The sequence below is a fragment of the Schistocerca cancellata genome, chromosome 3 (genome assembly GCF_023864275.1).
Source record: "Schistocerca cancellata isolate TAMUIC-IGC-003103 chromosome 3, iqSchCanc2.1, whole genome shotgun sequence".
Taxonomy (NCBI): Eukaryota; Metazoa; Arthropoda; class Insecta; order Orthoptera; family Acrididae; genus Schistocerca; species Schistocerca cancellata.
Window position 1 is genome coordinate 374147561 of NC_064628.1, and position 24143 is coordinate 374171703.

Consider the following 24143-nt stretch of genomic DNA (forward strand, 5'->3'; position numbering starts at 1 on the left):
GAATGCCAACACAAAATAGGGTTCCAGTTCAGGAAGTCTTGATAAAGGTTGAAATGAAACACACGCATTGGAATGCTGTGTAAATTTATGCTGCACAAGTACAAATGGAACAAAAATGAATGAAAATTAACTACTGTGCTTCAAGATAGTTCCCCAGTGCATATACAAACATTTTTCCTGTGTTGAATGCCATTGGCATTCCCATCAGTGTGTTGCCAAAATGCATTGAGAATATTTGTCCTGTTGCAAAGTGCGTCCCATGCAATGGTTTCCTCAGTTGTGGAATGAGGTCAAAGTCGCGTGGACTGAGGTCTGATGAGTAGAGAGGGTGTGGGAGGACTATCTTGTAACACGGCCAACCTCACAATAAATGTCTCAGGTGATGATACTGAGCCATATTCACATGTGGTCAAAATGTGTTGGCTGATTTCAGTAATATTTTACGTGAGCTTTCAAATGTATTTATTGTGCTTACAGTGATGCCATACTTCTGCGCGATATACCATAGTTGCCATGACTTATGAAATGATGCATGTATATCCTCATCAGTCATTTAAGATTCAGTGCCAGAAAAAGCCTCCTCTAGACTTTTCCATATATTGTGATCTTCAACTACACACAGCCATGTTTCTCTTTCCATTAGGTTATCTTGGTGTTTTATAGAGTCTTTCTGCATTTAGCAAAGAACTTCCTTTGTCCAGCTATTATCCAGTTGCCCACAGTGGGGTGCACATAAGAAGGGAGCAGCACAATGCATTCGGAGTGGACAAGACAGAGCTTTGTGGTGTCACCAGTGTCCTCTTTGTCTCTACCTTGAGCTCATGCTCCAGCCATTGCCTACCTTGGTAACTGGCAACGCAAGAGTGAGCATTACACCAGGTCACAGTTTCTGCTTCTGACTCTGCCTAACAGAATTTATGTACTCAGAGAACTGTCGCTGTTGGTTCTTAATGTAATACTTATCCTGTTTCCCTTATGACACCCATAATGAATGCTGAAGTTACTAAGTAACATCACAACACCTGGACTAAAACAAAAATCAATGCTCAATGTCCTACATTCACACCGATGTATCTGCTACAGGCATACACACCAGAATGACACTATTGGCTGGAGTGTCATGCGATGCACTGCTCCTTGCCACTGAGCATTTCCCACGACCCGTCATCTTACGACCAAGCGAGGTAGCACAGTGGTTAGCCCACTGGACTCACATTCGGGAGGATGATGGTTCAAACCCGTCTGGCCATCCAGATTTGGATTTTCCTTTATTTCCGTAAATCGCTTAAGTCAAATGCCAGGATGGTTCCTTTGAAGGGGCACAATGATTTCCTTTTACCCCCTTCCGAAATCAGAGCTTGTTCTCCATCTCTAATGACCTGATTGTCGATGGGATGTTGAACACTAATCTCCTCCTCCTGCGTCGTCTTATGTGCATAGCACTATAAATACATGTACTGCTCACCTTTATCTCATTTTTATTAGACAGTAGTCCATGTCTCTCTGGCATAAGACAAACTGGTAGTATGCATTAATTTTTTAAGCTTTCCATTTCACACACATTGGAAGCTTAGTTTTTAAAACTCTGTTTAGTTTACAGGAAGAACTCTTGGTCACTTTTACTCTGACATTTATTTATTCCCCAGGTCACCAACTCATTATTTTTAACAGCCTTAAATACCAAAACTCCGCTACTGACTCCGTGACTTCATTGTTAAATTACACTGTTTTCTTTTCAGTGTGTTGGTTATACACTATTTTAGTTCTATTGCCAGTTCGACTTTTTATATATTTCTGTTGATAGTGGTTTCTGAGGTATGTGGTCTGGATATTTATTTACTTGTTTTATAGCTATATGCTAATGAAATAAAAGTAATGAATTCTTCTGAAATTGTTTCAGCTTGTTCGTCGATGCATACGTCAACTGTTTGCATACTGCTCGTCGCACTCATGGCCCAGTGAAACTTGTGAAGGTATTTCAGGCTTGTTGGAACGGGGCATCACATCGTCTGCTGAGTCATCCCCATCGCTGGGTTTGTTATTTCATATGGCTGACATAATACTCGAAGAACTGGCAAAAGTGGAAAGCCCTGAAAAGGGCCTTCATGCTGTTCTCTTGCCCTTTGCTGCATTAATTGCTTGCAGTAAAGATGGACGGATTCGGCAGCATGTTTCAGAAAGGGTGTTTCATCACTTGATCCAGCAGTCTCCACTTGGTATTGAATTTCAAGAAAAATTTGAAGCCTGGAAACAGGTTTGTTAAATCTTTATCATGATTTACTACCACCTCTGTGTGTGTGTGTGTGTGTGTGTGTGTGTGTGTGTGTGTGTGTGTGTGAGTGAGAGAGAGAGAGAGAGAGAGAGAGAGAGAGAGAGAGAGAGAGTGAGTGGGTTCTCAGTGTGATTGTTTCAAAGATGATGGTAAAATCCTTTTGGTGCTTCTTTTATACTTTTTTCCTAATGACATTTCCATCAACATAATATGAAACTAAAATTCTCAGTATGCAGCATTTTGCACTTTCTGAACTTGTCATAAAATGTAGTTGAAGACAATGATATATTTTATGGAAGTTATTGAAGTGCTGAAGTGTTTGCTCAGTTTAGTTCCAGGCCTCAATGATAAAACAGTTAATTCCTCAACAAATTATGAGAATAAAAATTAAGGTTGCAGTCATGTAAATAAGGATTTTTGTCATGTAGTTGAGGGACTAAATAAAGGTACTAAGTCATCAATGAAACTCTCACTATCTTGAGTGGGTCAGCAGAGTTTTACAGGTCATCACAAAATTACTGCTTGTTAGTACGAGACAAATTGAAAGTGTTTGCTGGACTTGGAAAAAGCCTTTTGTGGACGATGCACTAATCAAGCTATTGAGTGTGCCTCTAGCACCAATACAGTGTTTGTTGTGAGTTTGTCCCCTCTCTTTCCAATCTCTACAAAGGTTCTCTCAAAATACTGTAAGATTAAAACCTGTGAAACACATACACAGGATATAGTATGGGGTTAGGCGTATCGACATTTTCAGGGTTGTTACTGAGAATGAATGCTTTTAACATATGCATATTTGCTAGTTTCACAGCATTGTGGGAAAGCCTCTGCAGTCTTGAAAAGGAAAGGAGAGGAACCTATGAGAAGCTGGAGCTCAGAGTTGGTGTATGAGGTGTTCTTGCACTAGGTAATCATTAGCGCATTACTCTAAAAAGGCAGAGATCTGAGTCTAATCCCAATCTGGCTCTCATTTAAAAACTTGTCATGAATCAACGCAGCATCTTCTTTGCATAGAATGATAATTCACTACCAGAAAGTGTTGCTTCTTTAAATATGGGATACTTGGTCATCTTTACTGTATTACATCACCGTGCAGTGTTTAACAATTATAATAGTCAGTGCAAGATGATCCTTGACAGCTACACACTGCAACTATCAGGAACAATTTATGCCAATCCCCCTGTGGGTCCGAAGGTTAGAATAGGCTTGAGGTATCCCTGCCTGTTGTAGGAGGTGACTAAAAGGAGTCTGTCACTTTTCGGCCCTATAAGTTCAGGTTCCATTTTAGAGTTTGACCTGCCACTTTTCAAATTCTACAGAAGTAGGGCCATATGAGGAAGGACGCCTTACGTGGAGCATGAGTTATCAATTTAGATTCAATCTCCTGAACCTCTTGTCATCGCTTAGCGTCTCCACCTGCAATTCAACTGTTTGGGCAAGGACACTTCCGAGGTATGTCATCTTCTTCCATTGTCTCCTGTCCTCTTTCGCCCCATGACAGTATTGGATTTCTCTGTGCCCAATGTTCAGCACAGTAGCCAGTCTGTTGTGGTGGGGCCATCATGTACCCATTTGGTGGTTGGCCCCCTGACAACACAGGGATTGCACTGCTGATGCCTGAGCTGTAAATTCTCCACGTATGCCAAGGAGTAAATGCCTGTCTTCCTGGAGCATCAGGACTCCCAGCAACAGTCATCATGCCAGGTGGCCTTTGCTGTGGCTGGGTGGCACCCGTGAGGAGAGCCTGTGATCCGAGTGGGTGGCATCAGGGTGGATGACCCGCATTGAAGTGGACTAAGTCATCTCTTGCTGGTGACCGTACGGTGCCAGCAGTCTCTAAGATGGGCAGGACTGAGTTCAATGCTGACAGATATGACCCTAAATCATTTCCCTCCCTCGCTACACCATGGTAGGAACGTAGGGCTACAGAAAGAAGAGAGCCATATTCACCTCGGTATGGGGACTCCTTTCTACCTATGAAGCCTCAATCTTTTGTTGAACATCTTGAGGATAAGTTTGGGGAAGTGACAGCACTGTCCAAGATTAGAAGCGGTGCAGTCTTGATTCAGACAGCATCCCCAGCCCAGTCCCGGTCGTTACTCGCTTGTGACCGGCTGGGTGATATTCCTGTTTCCGTCATTTCCCATGAAAGCCTCAACATGGTCCAGGGGATTATTTTCCATCGCAACTTCCTCTTTCAGTCTGATGAAGAACTCGGTGCCAATCTAGAACAGTGTGGTGTTCATTTCATCCGTCGCGCTTACAGGGGACCCAAAGACGACAGGGTTGCTACCAGTGCCTTCATCGTGGCCTTTGAGGGTGATGCATTGCCTGAAAAGGTCAAGGTGATGGTTTAGTGCTGTGACGTTAAACCATACGTCCCTCCTCCCCCTATGCGGTGCGTTAAGTGCTGGAAATTCGGGCACATATCTTCCCGCTGCACTTCCAATGCCACATGTCGAGACTGCAGACGTCCACTACATACAGATACTCCCTGTGCGCCTCCTCCCACGTGTATCAACTGCAGAGAGCAGCACTCCCCCTGCTTGCAAGACTGCATAGTACTCCAAAAGGAGTGGAAAATTATGGAGTGCAAGACCCTGGACCGGTCGACTTACCAAGAGGCTAAACATAAATTTGAACGATGACACCCCATTCAGTTGACATCCACATATGCTGCAGCTACATTACCATCGCCATTACAAGTACCAGTCATACCACACACTGTGCCACGAACAGTGGGTCCTCCGGGCCTCCAGAATACATCTTCCCCCTTGGTGGTAGGGGGAAAATCTCCTTCCATTGCTCCAAAAGAACTTACTTCGGGAGCAAGCCCCCTCCCCCCCAAATGCAGGGGACATCGGTCCCCTCCCCTCAGTCGGAGAAGCAGCAGCCTCCTCTGGCTCCTCTCGTGCAGAAGGGGTCCTTTGGGACCCTCTCTCCCAAGGTCTCCACTAATGCCACAGCAGACACTCACCAGTGGCTAAAGGAGCCAAAAGCTGCTTGATGAAGAGCTTCAGTCTTTCTCCTTGCATGAAGCTACTTCAGAGAAGTCCGCCCAGCAAGCCCCTAAAGAGAAGCGAGAGGGCAAGCAAACAAACAAGTTTGCTAAGAAGAAGGACCATCCGATGGCCCCAACGCCATCACTCCCTACTAATTCCGCACCTGTGGATGAGGTGGAAATCTCAGCATCCCCTGAGGACCTGGAACTCACAGATGCCTCATCCACAATAGGAATGGATACAAATACTCACTCGGTGGCAGTAGGTGACCCTGAGGCGTAACATACCTCCTTGCACGCTTCATGCCATCCCAGCCTCACAATAACGTCATCCTCCAGTGGAATTGCTGCAGTTTTTCCACCACCTGGCTGAGCTATGGCAACTGTTAAGCTTTACACCTACTTTCAGCATTGCCCTCCAGGAAACCTGGTTCCTGGCAATGTGGACCCCTGCCCTTCGTGATATTACAAGAACAGACGTGACTATGATAGTGTCAGGTGGAGTTGCATCTATGTCCTGAACTCAGTATGTAGTGAACCTGTGCCCCTCCAAACCCCTCTTGAAGCTGTAGCTGTCAAGATAAGGACGACCCAGGAAATAACTTTCTGCAACTTATATCTTCCTCCAGATGGTGCAGTACCCCTGAACGCATTGGCTGCCCTGATTCATCAACTCCCTAAAACTTTCCTACTTTTGGGAGATTTTAATGCCCATAACCCCTTGTAGGGTGACACTGTGCTTACTGGCTGAGGTAGAGATGTCGAAACTTTCCTTTCTCGACTCGACCTCTGCCTCTTAAATATTGGGGCCCCACACATTTCAGTATCTTATGTCACTTATTCAGCCATTGATTTATCCCTCTGCAGCCCAGGACTTCTCCCGTCTGTCCACTGGAGAGCCCACGATGACTTGAGTTATAGTGACCACTTTCCCAACTTCCTGTCAATCCCCGAGCACCATTCGCCCAGACATCTACCAAGATGGGCTTTGAACAAGGCAGACTGGGAAGCTTTCACCTCTGCTGTCACTGTTGAATCTCCCCCACATGGTACCATCTATGTGGTAGTTGAGCAGGTCACTAGAATGAGCGTTTCTGCAGCAGAAAACACGATCCCTTGTTCTGTAGTGTGCCCCTGGCGAAAATCAGTACCTTGGTGGTCACCGGAAATCACTGAGGCCATTAAAGAGCATCGGTAAGCTCAACACTGACATAAGCGGCACCCTTCTCTAGCTTGCACATTGCGCCGACACAGCTCCTGGGCCTGATCAGATCTACAGTCAGATGATCAAACCTCTCTCGTCCGACTACAAGCGACATCTCATCATCTTCAACCAGATCTGGTGCGATGGCGTCTTTCCATCACTATGGCCGTAGGACACCATCATTCCAGTGCTCAAAACCCCTAAAAACCCACTTGATATGGGTAGCTATTGGCCCATCAGCCTCACCAATGTTCTTTGTAAGCTCTTAGAACGTAAGGTAAGTTGGTGGTTGTGTTGGATCCTGGAGTCATATGGCCTACTGGCTCCATGCCAGAGCGGTTTCCACCAGGGTTGCTCTACCACTGATAATCTAGTTTCCCTTGCGTCTGCCATCCGAACAGCTTTTTTCAGCCGCCAACTCTTGGTTTCCATCTTTTTTGGTTTACCAAAAGCTTAAAACACGACCTGGCGATGTCATATCCTTGCCACATTATATGAGTAAGTTCTCTGGGGCTCGCTCCCAATTTTTATCTACAATTTCTTATTGCTCCGTACTTTCCGTGTCCAAGTTGGTGCCTCCCATAGTTCCCTCCATATCCAGCAGAATGAGGTCCCTCAGGGCTCTGTATTGAGTATGTCTCTATTTTTAGTGGGCATTAATGGTCTAGCAGCAGCTCTCAGGGTGTCCGTCTCACCTTCTCTGTATGCAGATGACTTCTGCATTTTGTACTGCTCCTCCAGTACTGGTGTTGCTGAGCGGCGCCTGCAGGGAGCCATCCACAAGGCGCAGGCATGGGCTCTAGCGCATGGCTTCAAATTTTCAGCCATGAAGTCGTGTATCATGCAATTCTGTCAGTATTGTACCCTTCATCCGGCAACAGAACTTTACCTTAATGATTATCCACTTACTGTAGTGAAGACCTATTGATTCTTAGGACTGGTTTTTGACACCCGATTGACGTGGCTTCCTCATCTTCATCAGCTGAAGCAGAAGTGCTGGCAGCACCTCAATGCCCTCCCTGAGCAACACCAACTGGGGTGCAGATCGCTCTACACTGCTGCAGCTCTACAGAACCCTTGTTCAATCCCGCCTTGACTACGGGAGTCTGGTTTATGGCTCAGCGGTGCCCTCAACATTGCGTTTACTTGACCCAGAGCACCACTGCGGTGTTCAACTGGCAACGGGAGGTTAGGTCTGCACAACTGCTCGCCAGTTACATTGCAAACATTCATAGTTCTCCTGAGGGTCCAAATTACTGTCTCCTTTTCGCATCCATGGTGGTTAATTTTCTGCATTGGAGGCCCAGGTCAGGGCTTAATAGTGGAGTTTTTGCCTTTACCACCTATACTCGAAGTCCATTCACATACAACTCCTTGGTGTACACCTAGGCCAAAGCTTTGCCTGGACCTTTCACATGGTCCAAAGGACTCAGTAACCCAGCAGCTCTCTTTTGTCACTTCCTCTCAATTCTTGACATGTACTGGGGACAGGAAGTGGTTTACACTGACAGCTCAGTGGCTGATGATCACGTTGGCTTAGCGTATGTTCATGGAGGACATATTGAACAGCACTCCATGCCAGATGGCTGCAGTGTTTTCACTGCAGGGCTGGTGGCCATTTCTCGTGCTCTTGAGTACATCCGCTCATGCCTCTCTACACTGACTCCTTGAGCAGCCTACAAGCTATCAACCAGTGCTACCCCCGCCATCCTTTGGTAGCGACCATCCAGGAGTCCATCTATGCCCTGGAATGGTCCATTCGTTCCATGGTGTTTGTGTGGACCCCAGGCCACGTCGGAATCACAGGAAATGAACTTGCCGACAGGCTGTCCAAACAGATTACATGGAAACTGCTTCTGTAGATCGGCATCCCTGTAACTGACCTGCGATCATTATTATGCTGCAAGGTTTTTCAGCTTTGGGAGATGGAATGGCATAATCTCAGTACACACAACAAATTACGTGCCCTTAAGGAGACCATGAATGTGTGGAAGACCTCCATGCAGGCCTCTCACAGGGACTCTGTGGTTCTCTGCATTGACCATATGTGGCTAACACATCGCTACCTCCTCCATCGCGAGGACCCACCTTGATGTCACTGTGGCTCACATATGACTGTTGTCCACATCTTGCTGGACTGCCCACTTTTAGCCGCTCTGCAGTGGACTTTTAACCTTCCCAGCACCATACCTTCGATAATGAGAAACAATGCCTCAACAACTGATTTAGTTTTACATTTTATTTGTGGGTTTTTTTTTTTTTTTTACCATCTAAGGGTGGGCATTTAGCCTTCTCTCTGATGTCACCACCCTCCCTCCATTTGAACTCTGTCACACTTTCTTTGCATATGTTTGTTTTGGTGGTTGTCTTTTCCCTACATGTGTTCATCTCAAAATGGCTCTGAGCACTATGGGACTTAACATCTGAGGTCATCAGTCCCCTAGAACTTAGAACTACTTAAACCTAACTAACCTAAGGACATCACACACATCCATGCCCGAGGCAGGATTCGAACCTGCGAGCGTAGCGGTCGCGCGGTTCCAGACTGAAGTGCCTAGAATCACTCAGCCACACCGGCCGGCTGTTCATCTCACCTTGTCTTTTTGGCGTGGACATTTTAATGTGTTGCAGAGTGGTTGGCTCATCCTCTTTTATTATTGTGATCAGCCAGCCCAGACCATATGCTCTATGGTTTTAATACCATCTTCTACTTTTTCTTGTGTTGTATGTTTCCGTTTTTTTGTTTGTTCCATTCGTTTTCTTTTTAGGTATGGTGTTGGGTATTTTTGTACCTTGAGCCTTGCTTGTGTCAGGAAAAAAGGACTGATGACCCTGTAGTTTGGTCCCTTTATACTCAAACCAACCAACCAACTTATGCCGACGTGTTCCACCATTACCTTTCATTTCCTTCAAATGCATTTGCAAATGGTATCTATTAAGAAAGACTGTTGTAAACTTCTGTATAAACTTTTGTTTTTCTTATTTTACTGGCCTGGTGATTTTGTAGGATTTCTATGAGTGGAACTAGTATATTTGTGTCACACTCTATTGTTCTTGGAATTTTAAAATTCGACTTCTTTGTGTTGCTTAAAGCCTCTTGTGTCCACTGCTGACTCTGAGTAAGTATCTCTGTGACACACTCACACTGACTAAAAGGGGCCATGATCAAATGTGCAGGTCTTCCTTTAATCTCTTCTATCTACTGTATTAATTTTAGCCTGTTTAGTAAGTCAAGTACTGGTCAGACACGAAGATTTTGTAAAGTATCTCTGTCATAGGTAAATACTTATTTACAATTCTTCCATTGAATGGCTGGCAACTGTTTGAGCTACTGGTTTTATTTGATTATTACTTGTTGTATCACTCTGCTTACATACTCTTAAATGTTTTATGATTTTAGTTGATTTATCATGAACGGTGTAATCAAACAATAGTGTGTCTTTGCAGTTGTCTTTCATAGGTATCTACAAACACCTGTACATATGTAGATTGTTCTGACCCTCTGAATTTGAAACCACATTCAGCAAGTAATAAGGGCCAACAATGAAAATGTCTCTCGGCCGATAATAAGACATTCTGGTTTTTCAAACAATGCATGGAAGTAGAAATGGTTTTGAATGATATATGTGACTATAAATACCAACTATATTTTTATCTTCTTGTGCCTGGCTTTATATCTATTACTAATGGTTTCTACTAGCCACATTATATGAAAGGAAGAGCGTACTGTCGTACCACTTTCATTTCTCCCCTTTCCTGTTCCATTCACTAATGATGTGTTAGAAGATTAACAGTTGGTAAACTATCCATATGAGCTTAGAGTTCTCCGATTTCACCCTTGTAGTCATTTTATGAGATACATGTGATGGCGCAGAAATAATGCAGGAATTTCAAACTACTATGATTAGGATTATTTGGGTCATTATAAAATGTATTTACACAAATGCAGCCTGTAAGTTAACCAATTTAAGAATTGCAATTATTTTTTAAAAATGATATCAGAAAGACGGTGTCCTCTTTTGTGTACACACATTAAAAGTATTTCCTTAAAGTTCTGCTTAACTTTTGTCAAAGTGTCCTGTGAAACAGCAGAAATTTCTTCACATATTACAACCTTTAGAACATTGAGTCAACAAGGTTTGCAGCCATATATTTTGTATTTCAAATGACCCCCATAAGAAATAGTCAGAAACCAACAGACGTGGCGTGCCGGACAGTGGAGACCCCAAAATGTGAGATCAAATATTGAGGAAACATTTCTCATACAACTGTCATGAATGAATTAGTCATTTGGACTGTGGCTCCATCTTTTTGGAACTACATTTCTGCCATGTTGATCCCCAAAGCCTCAAGTTGTGCCCGCAAAAAATTGTGTAGTATTGCGACATAACATTCATAATTTAATGTTTCACTCATGCCACTGTATTCTTCAAAACAATTGCATGATTACAGGCTGTTTGAAATATCTATAATCATACCTTTATTGTAAATTCCAAAAGTTGCATAACAATAGCTTACTCTTCCACAAACAGTAGCTATAACTCAGTTTTTAGGCAGCACTGTTGCCCAAATACTAGTGTCTTCAGTGGAAATTTAGCATTGTTTCCAGTGTCAGTGCAAGGTTTCTATTCAATTTTCTTCCTTCCCTTGCCATACAGTTTGTCTGTTAAGATTCTTGTAAGTGGCAGTGTGTGTGTCGCATTGATATTAAACATACCCTGTGATAGGCAGTCATAATTATATTTTGCAAAAGAGCAGATAACAAATATCAGAATTGCTGGAAGTTGGGAGTGTCTTCATGTACTACATTGTCATAGCATATACTTGAAACAAACATAGTGGTTGATGGTTTCCATAGGTAACTTAATTTGTGTGATTAAATCTTGTCCTTCACCTTGCAGTATCTGGACAGTTTTACATTTGGGATCTTCCTGTATTATCATCTAGAGTAAAAATTAATTAGTGTGGAAAAAGTAATTCAATTTTTAACACTATTACTGCAAGTTCGTGTATAGTACAACGCTCTATTGCAATCTAGCATTACCCTCTGGGATGATTTTTTGAAGTTTGACCGTGTGCTAACGTAATAGGAAGAGGGTATCAAACAGTATTTTCATTTCTATGGCAAGTAATAGAAAGACTAACAGACTTATTTTTGGAGGTAATGAAAGTAATAAAATGCATACAAATAAAATAACCTATGGTCACCAACCTAATTAGGCATAATACTTCGAAACATTAAGTTTAAAGAAAAGAAAAATGAACATGGGTTGCTGAAGTGACTTTCGTTAATGCTCCTTTTCAATAGTACAATGGACACACACAACTAACGAACGAACTACATAGTGGCTAGCAGTAGATAGCTTTTACACAAAGCAGCAAACATAGAGAACTACAGGGTGGTGCATGAAATGTGTTACCAATTGTTTCTTTCACAATTTATGAGTCACATTAGATATCCCGTTGGGATCTCTACAGCAGTTTCAGCAGAGCTTGGAAAAACAAATGAGTTATGAAATGACGTGTCATTCATGATAATGCTCTATAAATTCTTCTTGTCGACATATTTCCTTCATTTCAGAGCCAAGCCCTTCCATAGCACAGGGGGTTCACTATGTCTTTTAATTTACATCGTACAATTTCCCTAATTATGAACCAGTATTCAAAGCACAATTTCTCTTTTACGAGCACACATATTTTTTAAAGTTTCATTATTTTTAAATATTATTAAGTTTTTACAATAGATATACTTTACAAACTTCCACTTCCCTCTGACAATTCAAAGATCTTAATCAGTAAAGAACAACTATTTTATAGTTACATACAAATAATTACATTGTTTAAACTACTTACAATTGATACTGGTGTTACAAGGTGGGGGAGGGGAACTTGTACGTACGCAAATGGGGGATGGAGTGACAGCCTGCATTCACATATTTACTTCTGTTGGCCAGGTATAATATCTTGATGAAGAAAACGTAGCCATATAATAATTAATGAAACAGTTGTGTTTGTTGTGTCATTTCAGGCTGGATTTCCAGGGAACAGTTGGCGTGACATGGTACCAGTGGATGTCAGTGATAATGAAGGTGATGAACCAGATGAAGAACAGGATGAAAATGAAATTTCTTCTTCAGTGACTGGAGAGAAGCTTCTTGACCCTAGAGCTGGGAAGGTTGATATAGTGTTGCCAACTATAGACTTTGATGCTGTTGAAATTGCTTCATTACTTAAGTCACAAATGCAGAAGGCTGCTAATGTGAAACAGAGGAAGGCATTGAATGTTCTTGTATCACAGTAAGTGCACAGATGAAATTCTAGTTATGATACCCGTTTTTTCCTGCTTTGCTGTTCATGTACAACAGGCTACACAAACTTTTATAAAACTTGAAATAATCTAATTACCATGAAAGATAATAAACTACAAGTATTTGATTACATTGTACAATATAGCTTACAAATTTGATCAAATTGTTTGTGTACTCTGTTTAATTATACAGGCCAGTATGACCAAAGATGATGCCCACTGATTTCTATTACTTGTTTATAATTCTTTATTTCTTCCAGAAGCTGACGGTATAGTTGTAATTGTATGAACTATTAGTGGACACTCTGATCACAAGCCTTACACTATATAGACAATAATAATCACACCACTAACTTCATTTGTTGCACTTCCCAATTCATGAGCCAAAATTTAGGAAAGATAGCTCAATGATTAAAACAGTTGGGTCCAAGTCCTCAGATGGCCTTTATCAGATATTATATTGCTTATGAGCAACAGAATTAGTAGGGTATAATGGTTGTTTTCAAGCAGATAACAGAAGCTATGCATCTTAGGATGGACACAGAATGAGCCTGCTCCACAATGGTTCAGCCATTGGCTACAATTCGGGGCGACTGCTCAGAGCAGATTTCAAGATGAGCATATCTCTCTCCTACCTGAACTGCTCTACAAGTGCCATAATATCCTTTAAATGTGCCTCAAACCATTCTGACAGCTCAGGGGTAAGGGACAGGCGCAGTGTGTTGTTGAAAGTGCAGATACTTGTGCGGTGTTGTAGGCAAACAAATAGATGGACATGATTCACAGTAGTTTCCTGTATTTCTCCCTCCATGAAGGCAGGTGTATCTGGGGTCCAGTTTCTTCACACACAAATGACCTTCACAGTGGAATATGTCCACTGTTTGTTTGACCAGTGTCTGCCAAGTAAAATGAACTGCCTCCTCTGTTTTTCAAAGTATTCTTACCACTTAATAAGTTGTAAGGTGCACTGTAACTCATTAATCCAGTTGAAATTTTGAGCATAAAAAGTAGTTTTCCCGTGTCCATAAAATCTTTGTCCCTTGTGGCATGCAGTTAGCAGAGATACACCTGTTGTACAGTGGCTTCTGTATGCTACAATGAGGAGGTGAATTTTTGCTTGGTGTGGCTGTTCACAGTTTGTGGTTATTCAGTATTGAATTAGCAAGTGATTTCCTACACTGTGACCTGTCTATCCACTGATACGACTTATGATAGTGGTGGCCCCTGACATCAGCATGTTGTCTCCTGTGGCAGTTGACTGATTTGTTTTGTCCCAAACTGAAGTGCACCTTTGACAGTTTGATACTTGAAATTCCGAGTGCCTACGTGCCTTACATGTAATGTTACATGCTCAGTCACCCACAATGAGCTGTGTGTTTACCATGTGCATTGACCACATTGAAGTTGACTGTCACACTTATGCCCAGTCAAGAGACATCCCAGTCATAGGGAACTGCAAACGGTTCCATTTTGCAGGGTGGGAGGAGTGCTCTCTCTCTCTCTCTCTCTCTCTCTCTCTCTCTCTCTCTCTCTCTCTCTTTAATACAGCAGCTCTCTCTCTCTCTCTCTCTCTCTCTCTCTCTCTCTCTCTCTCTCTCTGTCTGTCTGTCTGTTTTCTTCTTCCTGGTCATCTTGCGGTAGCAGAAAGTGTTTCTGCTGAGTATACTGTTTCCAATCTTGCTTTAAAGATATTTTATTTGTTGACTGGTAGTACTGCAAATTTATATTCGGTATGCAACTACACTGAAAATAGTGTGTATTCATACATCACCACAAAAAATAAAGCAACTTATGATATTGTCTCTGCTTTGTGATTGGTTCTAAAATTATGAATTTTGTATTCACTTACACAATCCTAGTTAACATCTTTCATTTGTGCTCTGTATAAGGTGCGTAATTTTTTTATCTTTTGAAACTAGTAGAATCTTTCAAGCATTTTTACTAACTTTTCCAATTCTCTTGACAGATTTGTTACTCTTTCTAATGGAAAGTATCCACTTGGGTTTAAGAAACCACCAGGATCCACAGATCGCCTCAGTCGTGCTGACCACCAGGAAGAACTCTGGCAAGCAGCAGAAGATCTAATTGGATTTGAAGAAGATCTGCTGCAAAAGGACCCTAATGATGGTGTTGATAACAGTAGTTCACAGCCACTCAAGAAAAGGAAGCGTCCTGATGCTGATGCTGAAACAGTTCAAAGCAAAAGAAAGAAGCATAAATTGTCTGAGGAAAATTCAGAGCACCCACATGATTTGCAGAAAAGCAGTGGTGACCTAAAGAAACCAAAGAAAGGTACCCACAACTTGAATAAAGGAAAGAAGTCTTCTACAGTTGTTAAAAAAGCTGGAGAGGAAAACCAGGGGAATGAATTAACATTGGAGGGTAATGATAATGTGACATTTAACAATATTGTTGCAGACTCAAAAAGATCTAACAGAATAGTACTGTCTCAGAAAAGAAATGAGAATGATTATTTACCAAGTAAACAAGTTAATGCTGGAGTGCCGTTATCTGACAAACTTCTGAAAGGGAAGAAGAAAAGGAAACTTAAAGCTGCTCCTGTTGAACTGCTCACACGTACAGCTAGTAATGCCAGTCAACCAAGGAAAACTAAACAGAGTAAACAGAATAGTAAAGCATTCAATGTAGCACAGAATGATGAGAACCACTTCCAACATTCTGATCTGGATTTAGTTAGTGGTGCAACAGACTGTAATCAAATTAATAATGTGCGTACAACAAATACTGTTACAGGCGGTAGCAACTTTTTACTTGCTGCTAGGCAGAGTCCAGAAACACGTGCAAAAAAGAAACTAAATGGCTCAATCCATGGAGAAGAAATGGGTTTGTGCATAGGAAATACCCTCCAGTCTCTCAGAAATAATGTAAATGTAACTAAGATGGCCACAAGGAAGAGCCTGCCTTTACAGCAGACCTCTTCACCATACATCCCAAAGAAACGGAACAGTGTTTCATCGTGGATTGTAACAGAAGTATCACAAGTAAGTCAACTACGTCTGAAACATTAATAAAATTATGTGGAACTTCTTTCACAGTCGATCTCTTCCAACTAATTTGTGAAAATGAAATTAAGGTCTGTGTATCTACTTTATTGTTTTTTATCTTATAGGTTTATAATGTTGTAGTTTTATATGGTTTATTTAGACCAATAGACTTTACTTGTGTAATTTTTTTATGTAAAAAATTATTACTAATGAGTTTTTCACCTCAACAGCCATTTAGTATGAACGCAACTACAAAAGAACTTCCAGAATCAACCACTTGCACAGCTACAAATTCTTTGCCAGGAACTGCACCAGAAATCATGAAGAGTTCTGTTAGAACACCGAAGAAAGAAAAGAAAGCAGAAAATGAATATAGTACCAGTCCAAATGAAAATTCTTTGCTAACAACCACACTGGATTCCAACAGCAGTTGTGCCAAAACACCAAAAAGTGCAAAGAAAGTGAACATAGTTCTCAATAAGAACATAGCACATGGTAAAAATTCTCAACTAGTCTAATTTTACTGTATGCAAAAGTGAAAAAAAATTCTATGTTTACTGATTAGAAATTACATCAGGACATGAACATAAGGTTTATTTTTCACAGGTAACGATCTGAGACATTTTTGACTGCAAGTAGTTTGGGGGGGGGGGGGGGGGGCTAGAAACAGCTTAGCCATAGATAGAGACTGCTTTGTTTATGGATTTGTGGCAAAAAATAGAATGTTTGCTTCACCTTTGTGATATTGAATCTGGATTACAGTGAAAGGCCATTTTGTACATGACACTAGTATTATAGCAAAAGAAATTTAAATTATAGAGTTTTAATAATGAGCTGCAGGCAGTTAGAAAGAACTAAAACGTGGAAAAAATTCACATGCATGTAAAGAGAAAGGTGTAGTGGTGGTAGTGGAAATAGTAGTAGTAGTATTAGTATGTCAGAAACAGAGAAAATTCTGACAAAAAATACAGAGATATGCTAAGAAACTGAGAACAGAAAAGGAAAGAAGTATCATATATTAAAAAAATGAGATTTATATTGGGGGGCCAGTAGCCATCTCTGTAGCTTGGAAGTACTTGTTGAGGAATTGGATGGGATCTACATTTTTTCAAATCATTAATAATGGGAGGCCCTGCTATTGTAAGGCATTCCATGTTCAGCAACAGAATGTTGTTAGGTGGTATTAGTAATTTACACAAAGCACTTTGATGCAGAGACTGTAAATATCTAAAGAGATTATCTGTAATAAGTGTTTTTCTATTACCCATTTCTGCATGTTAAACTATGAAACTGTTTGTTTTTAAGACACCCTTGCATTTGAATACAAAAATACATTTCTTCTCTTCCATATCATATTCTACAACTGCGAAGACCAGCCATCTTGCCAGTTGGTGGAATGTTCATTGGAGAATAGGTCCAAGAGTGGCCCTTGGATGTTAGGAGATTTTCTCCAATGCTTGGGTCATCTACAAAGAAAAAGGGAAGATTAGAATTTGATGTGCTGTCAACAGTGAGACTGTTAGAGACAAAGTACATCTTCAGATTGGCAATGATGAGGAAGGAAATGGGCTGTATACATTTTAGAGGACACACCCCGTCAATCACCTTTGATTTAGGAAAACCACAGAACACTGTTTTTTAATGGTTGGATGAGGATTTGAACTGTGGTCTTCCAAAATGCACTCCCTTAATCACTGTTACCTCACGTAATGAGCATCCACGAGTTGAGTATTTAGGATTTCCTCTGACATGTTAAACTGAAACTTGGTAAATCCTATTCATTTCCTTGTTGTGTACAAAACATCATAAATAGGACTAGCATGTAGTGTGTGAAAGAGTAACTTTCGTACCACTTTCCTTAATTCTTTATCTTCACATGTAAGGATATTGGAGTGGGGAAGGGGGGGGGGGATGTTACTGCCAGTGTACAACCCAAACACATGCACGACAATACAGGCAAGACAGGGCACTTGAGCAAAAACTACTTGTGTAATGGTTGCCCCTTGCCATTGGATACATGAAAGCATCAGCCACAAAGTTAATTTTAATCGAAGTTTAGGAATTCTAGAGTAGAGTCACAAAGACAAAGGTTCTTGACGACGGTTGTCCTTGAAAGTAGGGCTAGAACTATTTGAAGTGTTACAGGAAGTAGTAAATGTCTTAAACATAGGATGAATGATTCCAGACAGTCAGTTGTATGTGTTGTTAAAACAAGAAAATTGTAAAACTATAGATTTTGTATGCATGTCTTAAAAAGATGGTAGAAAGCAAAAGTGTGGAAAAGGAAGCCCTTTGTAATATAGAAACTTTTTAAAGCAATGCAATGAAAGCATTTGTATTGGATAACTGGCCAAATGAATGTAATTATTTGAAAAGTTACTAAATCCATTAACTTGCACTAGTGTTCATTGGTAGAGAAAAACTGTAATTATTTTTCTGTGTGCTAATGATTTTATCTGTGGTTTGATGAATAGATGATTCAAATGTGCTATTAACTGCAAGTAAAATACTGTCACTTCATTACAGAAAGTTTCTCATTGAAATAACTGCATAGTTGGCTATCTTGACAACACATTTTTATTCTTTGTTTTCTTCAGTCCAATATGAATTTACCAAAGCTTTGTTAACATCAAAGTGATTTTCCTCAATCAAAGGCAAATGAAGACCTGAATTGCTGCAACTGTTAATTATTACAGTACCCTCTGATATTCTTTCACAGTAAGGCATACCACAATATGTCCTTGTAGTGAATACAAAGTGAAATTTTAATCATCATTGTCCACACAGTACTAACACTTTAAATAGCCTTTTTGTTTAACAGGAAGAAATAAAGAAAATTAATTGGTATTTCAGGCTACACTGCAGAAAGTTGTGATACGCATATAGATGGCTAGCTTTGTTACAGTTTACCATGTCTATAGGAATACTCATGCTATAGTGGTCACTTTCCAGTGAGTAAAAATGGCACTCATATTAAATTGCTTGTATTCTAAAGAGATTGGAAATGGTATAGACACATGGCTAGATGCAGTGAGATCCTGAAAGAAGTGAGATTCAAGCAACATGAAGGATAAGGGTCAGTGCTGTTGTTCTCAGTATTGGGTTAAGTTTAGTCATATGGGGGGAGAGGAGATGGATACGTGCTGTGTTATGAAACATAATCATTCCTTGACAGGAATAGTTTTATTAAACTGGGGCACAGTTGGAGATAAAACTTTTTGGCAGTTCTGAGAAGTTGCAGAAGCAGAGTGTCGAACTAAGGGAACTGCTTTGTTAGAGCTGTGGCTGATCTCATTTGAGTCTAGACATTAGAATCCCTTGGTTAAGCTGGATTCATGTAAGAAGAGGAAAACTGTTGATGGCAGAGCACAGAGTAATTCCATAAGGGAAAAAACTATTAAATTTTTGAAATTATGCACAGTTTGTTGCTGTAGCCTTGCTGGACCATATGGAGGATTAGGACTTAAATATGGCTTACACATCAGCAAAAGCTTGAGGATAAAAAGTTAACCAGTTGTGAAACTTTGTTCATTCATTGTTCTTTCGTGGCAGTCTATCATGCTATTTTGCTGTATTGATTCATTTCTGTATTTTGCATTTCATTCTGCAATCCCTTTTTAAGATATTAATGTTAACTCATTCATTGTCACTAGCTTGGCAAACAGCATTTCTTAGAGCCATTGATTTGGATCAGGCATTTTCTTCAATTCTTTACCAATTTGTCAGCAGGGTAAATGAGAGAACAACAATTTAATACACGAGCTTTCCAAAGTGCAAGTCTCCAGTTGATTTGACGATCAAGCCCATATGTAGATATGCACTCTAGCATTTTTTGACTGTGGTGCCGTGAACCACACCACCACCCAAGATGGAGATCTGACAGCTGCCCAATAACTGGCATTGGCCACCAGACAGCACCTCTACTGTCACAGCTGCCTTTTAGTTATGGATATGGAGTCTGCTTGTGATTAGTTTGCCATGTTAGCAACTGCTAAGTTCTCTCTCAGAACTTATGGCTCTAAGCTCTATTGCTGTTGTAACAACACAGCCGTGTCTACGAGCTGATTCTAGTGTGATTTGTTTGGTAATTTCATGTTGCATTCCTTGGTCTGATTGTAGATAATTTACATACATACAGGAAAATGGTTGACTTTTTGTTTAATGCTTCATTCAGGTTTTCATTGCTCTTAACTTTCAGATATAAAGTTAAATGAAACAGCAGATTATTGAGAAAATAACAATAAGATTCCTTCATATTATAAAGTTAGTAGTTGCTGGACTTTCCTTCCTTCTTATGAGGAACACACGACATTGTGTTGCACTGAATGGAATATTTACATTTCTTCAAACAGTATATTCAGTGTTTATGTGTGCTGAATTAGAACTGTGTTCTACCTGGTCATAGGAGATTGCAGCTTTGATTCAGTCTCTAAGGAGGAACAAAAGGAAGTTGTACATTTTTAAATTCCAGACCAACACTTAATTTTAACTTGTGATATAACATTGTTTCACATAGCCTGTTATAAAAAGCATAAGAGTGGATGTATTTCATTGTAACTTCCAAAATAATATTCTTGTACTTAACTGATTAAATTGGACTTTGTGGAGAAAAGGGTAACAAGCAATATTAATTTAAGTGCTTTAATAAAGAAAACATTTATTAATGAAATATACATCACTTTATCTTGTTCCAGATTTCCGTGATTACCCCAAAGCTGTCAAACAGAGTCCCAGTATTCCTTTTGATGCCAACAAGAAACCAGTTCAGGGAGTGCTTAAAGCAGGTCATTTACCAAGTCCTATCAATCCTTTCTATAGAAAGTCACAAAGACTTAAATTGTAACTGCTGAAATTGTTTGCACTTAACAATGTATTTCTTGTAATTGTAAATACTTTTGTAAAGGACCTCAATGTAATAAAGCAATATTTTTATTATTTTAATTAATTTGTTGGTTCTTTATGGGAGACAGTAGTTATAAATTTCTGAGAACAATTATATAGTTCACAAACAGTTCCTTTCACCTATTAAACAACCATTTCGGCTAGTTCTAATAACTTTTCCTTTGTTTCCATTTCCGTTTTTCTCACATCACTGATCATTTTTAGCCGCTTCCCATCGGTTTTAACGTCATTATTTCTTCGTCAGACAATTGTTAGCCTCATTTTCATAACCTGCCACCACAAAACCACTCCTTTTAATACATTTACACGTAGTTTTTTTCGAAATTTTCCCGAATTTCTCCACCCTTTAACGTGTTTTGGCGGCAACACAACCACCTAACCTTTATGCACATCGTTGTCTACCTACACAACTTCACCACAGGATCAACATAGCCCAGCTCTAACCAACACTTTTTCGCCTTTTTTCACACCAGATCTCCAGTTGCTTTCTAGTTCACCTTTATCTCTCCCCATATATTTTATATTTTCATTTCAGCCTCATGTTACACTTTCCACCTTCTAATACCATGTCACCCTCACGACGACCCCATTAAGTTTTATTTACATTCCCTTCGCAAACATGCCTTTGCCCTAGCCAGATTACACTCCCATATTTTATTTTCTCAGGCTTGTATGACATTTGGCATTACCCCCAAAGGCCTCACACTTAAAGTTCCCATCTCTGGACTCGCATTCGGAAGGACGACGGTTCAATCCCGCGTCCGGCCATCCTGATTTAGGTTTTCCGTGATTTCCCTAAATCACTCCAGGCAAATGCCGGGATGGTTCCTCTGAAAGGGCACGGCCGACTTCCTTCCCCATCCTTCCCTAATCCGATGAGACCGATGACCATGCTGTCTGGTCTCCTTCCCCAAACCAACCAACCAACCCATCTCTGGCTGAAACCCTTCTTGCCATCAGTCCCTATACCAGTTCCAAACTGAACAATCCATTGCCCTCACCCACCTAATCCTTCACCTACACATCAAATATTGAAGTCTTTCCGCTCACGGGATTGGAATGACTCCTTACCCTCTCCCTTAAAACCCACATCCTTTCGTCTTTCCCTCTCCTTCCCTCTTTCCTGATGAAGCAACTGTTTGTTGCGAAAGCTTGAATTTTGTGTGTATGTTTGTGTTTGTGTGTCTGTCGACCTGCCAGCGCTTTTGTTTGGTAAGTCTCATCATCTTTGTTTTTAAATATATATATATATATATATATATATATATATATGTAAACGGATAGATAAAAACCTACTCACCAAGTGGTGGCAGGAGAACACACACAAAAAGGTTTCATTGTTATATGAGAACAATTGCAGTGTGATTTACAGTTGTTGGCATCTGATGTTTAAGGTCCATTGTTGTTGCAATAAGTACTGTCTGCAGGCAGCCACCACAATGTCCCTCTCTGCAATGATAGAAAATTGTCGAAAAGCCTACCTCCTACAGAAATCCTGTAGAAAAAAAAAAAAAAAAATCTTAAATTCACATATCAGACAATGGAAACTACAGGTAGGAAAATCAACAATGTAGCAAAAGACAGATTTCTACTTACCATAAAGAAGACACATTAAGTTGCAGAACAGGCACAATTAAAAGACGCTTACATAAAGCTTTCGGACACAGCCTTCATCATTAAAAGACAGAGACACACCATTCATGTGTGCTTGCTTGTGTATGAATGGTGTATGTCTCACTTTTTGAAGTGCAGATGAAAGCTGTGGTCAAAAGCTTTCTGTAAGTGCTTTTTAACTGCAACTGTCTGCAACTTAACGTGTCTTAAAATGTAAGTATCAATCTGTCTTCTTTTTGTACATTGTTAAATCTTATGGTATACATTTTTATAACGTCTCTAAGCATGTCAAAAATCTGTTTTTTGTTTTAATTTTGGTCAGAGTTTTACATTTTTTATTGAAATGTGCAAAATGAGTGTGTTCAGAACAGTTTCCACATAAGATCTGGCAGGCACAATGCTTTGCACTGTTGAAATGGCAACACAACACGGGCTGACGATGGCACTACTGCTCCCAGTGATGTATTGGTGGCGAGAGCTATCCAGCTGAATATTTGACTAATGCAAGCTACCGTATATCAAACTATAAGGTAAAGTTACTGAAAGAAGTGTTCAACTTCATAACTTGAACTCCAGTTTGTAGGGCCATACAGGGATACAGCTGAATCTCTAGATTTCAAGATACACAATTGATTGCAAAAGTAACAACGAACTAATAGTTCTGACATTTTACAGTGTGAAGGGTGTTCAAAGGAAAAGATACAAAACAACACTAGGGTGTAATTGAGGTTTTTATTCAAAAGTAATCACCAGATGCCTGAGTATAACTATCCCACTGTTTCACAAGCAGAAGGAATTCCTGTGGCCCTGACAGGAGCCAGTCCTCCACTGTGTCCTTCAGTTTGCTGTCCAACATGAAGCACTTCTCTTTGAGATGTTTTAGCAGCCAAACACGTTGAACTCACAGGGCAGATGCTCAAGCTGCTCCCACTTGAACTTGACCATTACATTTGCTGTGACCGCAGAAATGTGTGGAAACACATTATCATTGAGAAGAATCAGTCCCTCTGTAAGCAGCCCAGGCTGTTTGCTCTTGATGGACTTTTGTAGGCTACGGTGTGTGTCTCAGTACACATCACTGTTACTGATTTTTCCGTGCTCGAGGAATTCGATGAGTATCAGACTTCAAATGTCGAAAAGGACAGTGAGCATCATCTTGCCTGCTGAGAGCACAGCTTTGAATTTTTTAGGGAGAAGTGACAACACATATTTTCACTGCATGCTGCCTCGCTTTGTCTCTTGCTCAGGAGTGATGGCACCAGCTCTCAAAACCAGTGATAATCCGCTCCAGGAAAGCAGAGTCTTTGTGATACCGGAGCAGGTATTGCACTGCTAGCCCTGTATGCAGTTCCTTTTGCGGTTCACTGAGCCGCTTCAGAATCCACCGCACACACTTCCGGTAACCAAACCTGTTGTGCACAATTGTCCACACTGTCCCAATACTGGCCTCCACCATCACTGCCAACATACCGTATTTACTCAAATCTAAGCCGCACCTGAAAAATGAGACTCGAAATAAAGGGAAAAAAATTCCCGAATCTAAGCCGCACCTGAAATTTGAGACTCGAAATTCAAGGGGAGAGAAAAGTTTTAAGCCGCACCTCCAAATTGAAACAAAGTTGGTCCATTGTAATATGAGACACAATTTAGGTCGAATGAATGACGATACAGCTACAGTAGTTGAGTTCGAGTCGTAAGCTTAGCAGTTAAGCTTTACCACGTAGCCATTGCTATGCGTCAGGCGCTCCGTCCGTATTTATACGGGTACCCTTCCTTTTTCACGTGCTTCGTCTGGTTTGAGTCGATTGCTTATTTTGCTTTGATCTGATAAGTGTCGTTTT

General features: G+C 40.7%; 1 protein-coding gene across 1 annotated transcript in view; it reads left to right on the forward strand.

Annotated features, from left to right (window-relative positions):
* LOC126175058 (ribosomal RNA processing protein 1 homolog) overlaps nucleotides 1-20727 on the forward strand; it is a 37542-nt gene extending 16815 nt beyond the window's left edge. The window contains exons 4-8 of the mRNA XM_049921576.1: nucleotides 1901-2254; nucleotides 12503-12771; nucleotides 14748-15783; nucleotides 16017-16281; nucleotides 20481-20727. Of these exons, the coding sequence (XP_049777533.1) occupies nucleotides 1901-2254; nucleotides 12503-12771; nucleotides 14748-15783; nucleotides 16017-16281; nucleotides 20481-20629 (2073 nt within the window). The 3' untranslated portion in view covers nucleotides 20630-20727. The remainder of the gene's footprint in view (nucleotides 1-1900; nucleotides 2255-12502; nucleotides 12772-14747; nucleotides 15784-16016; nucleotides 16282-20480) is intronic.
* The last annotated feature ends 3416 nt before the right edge of the window (nucleotides 20728-24143 follow it).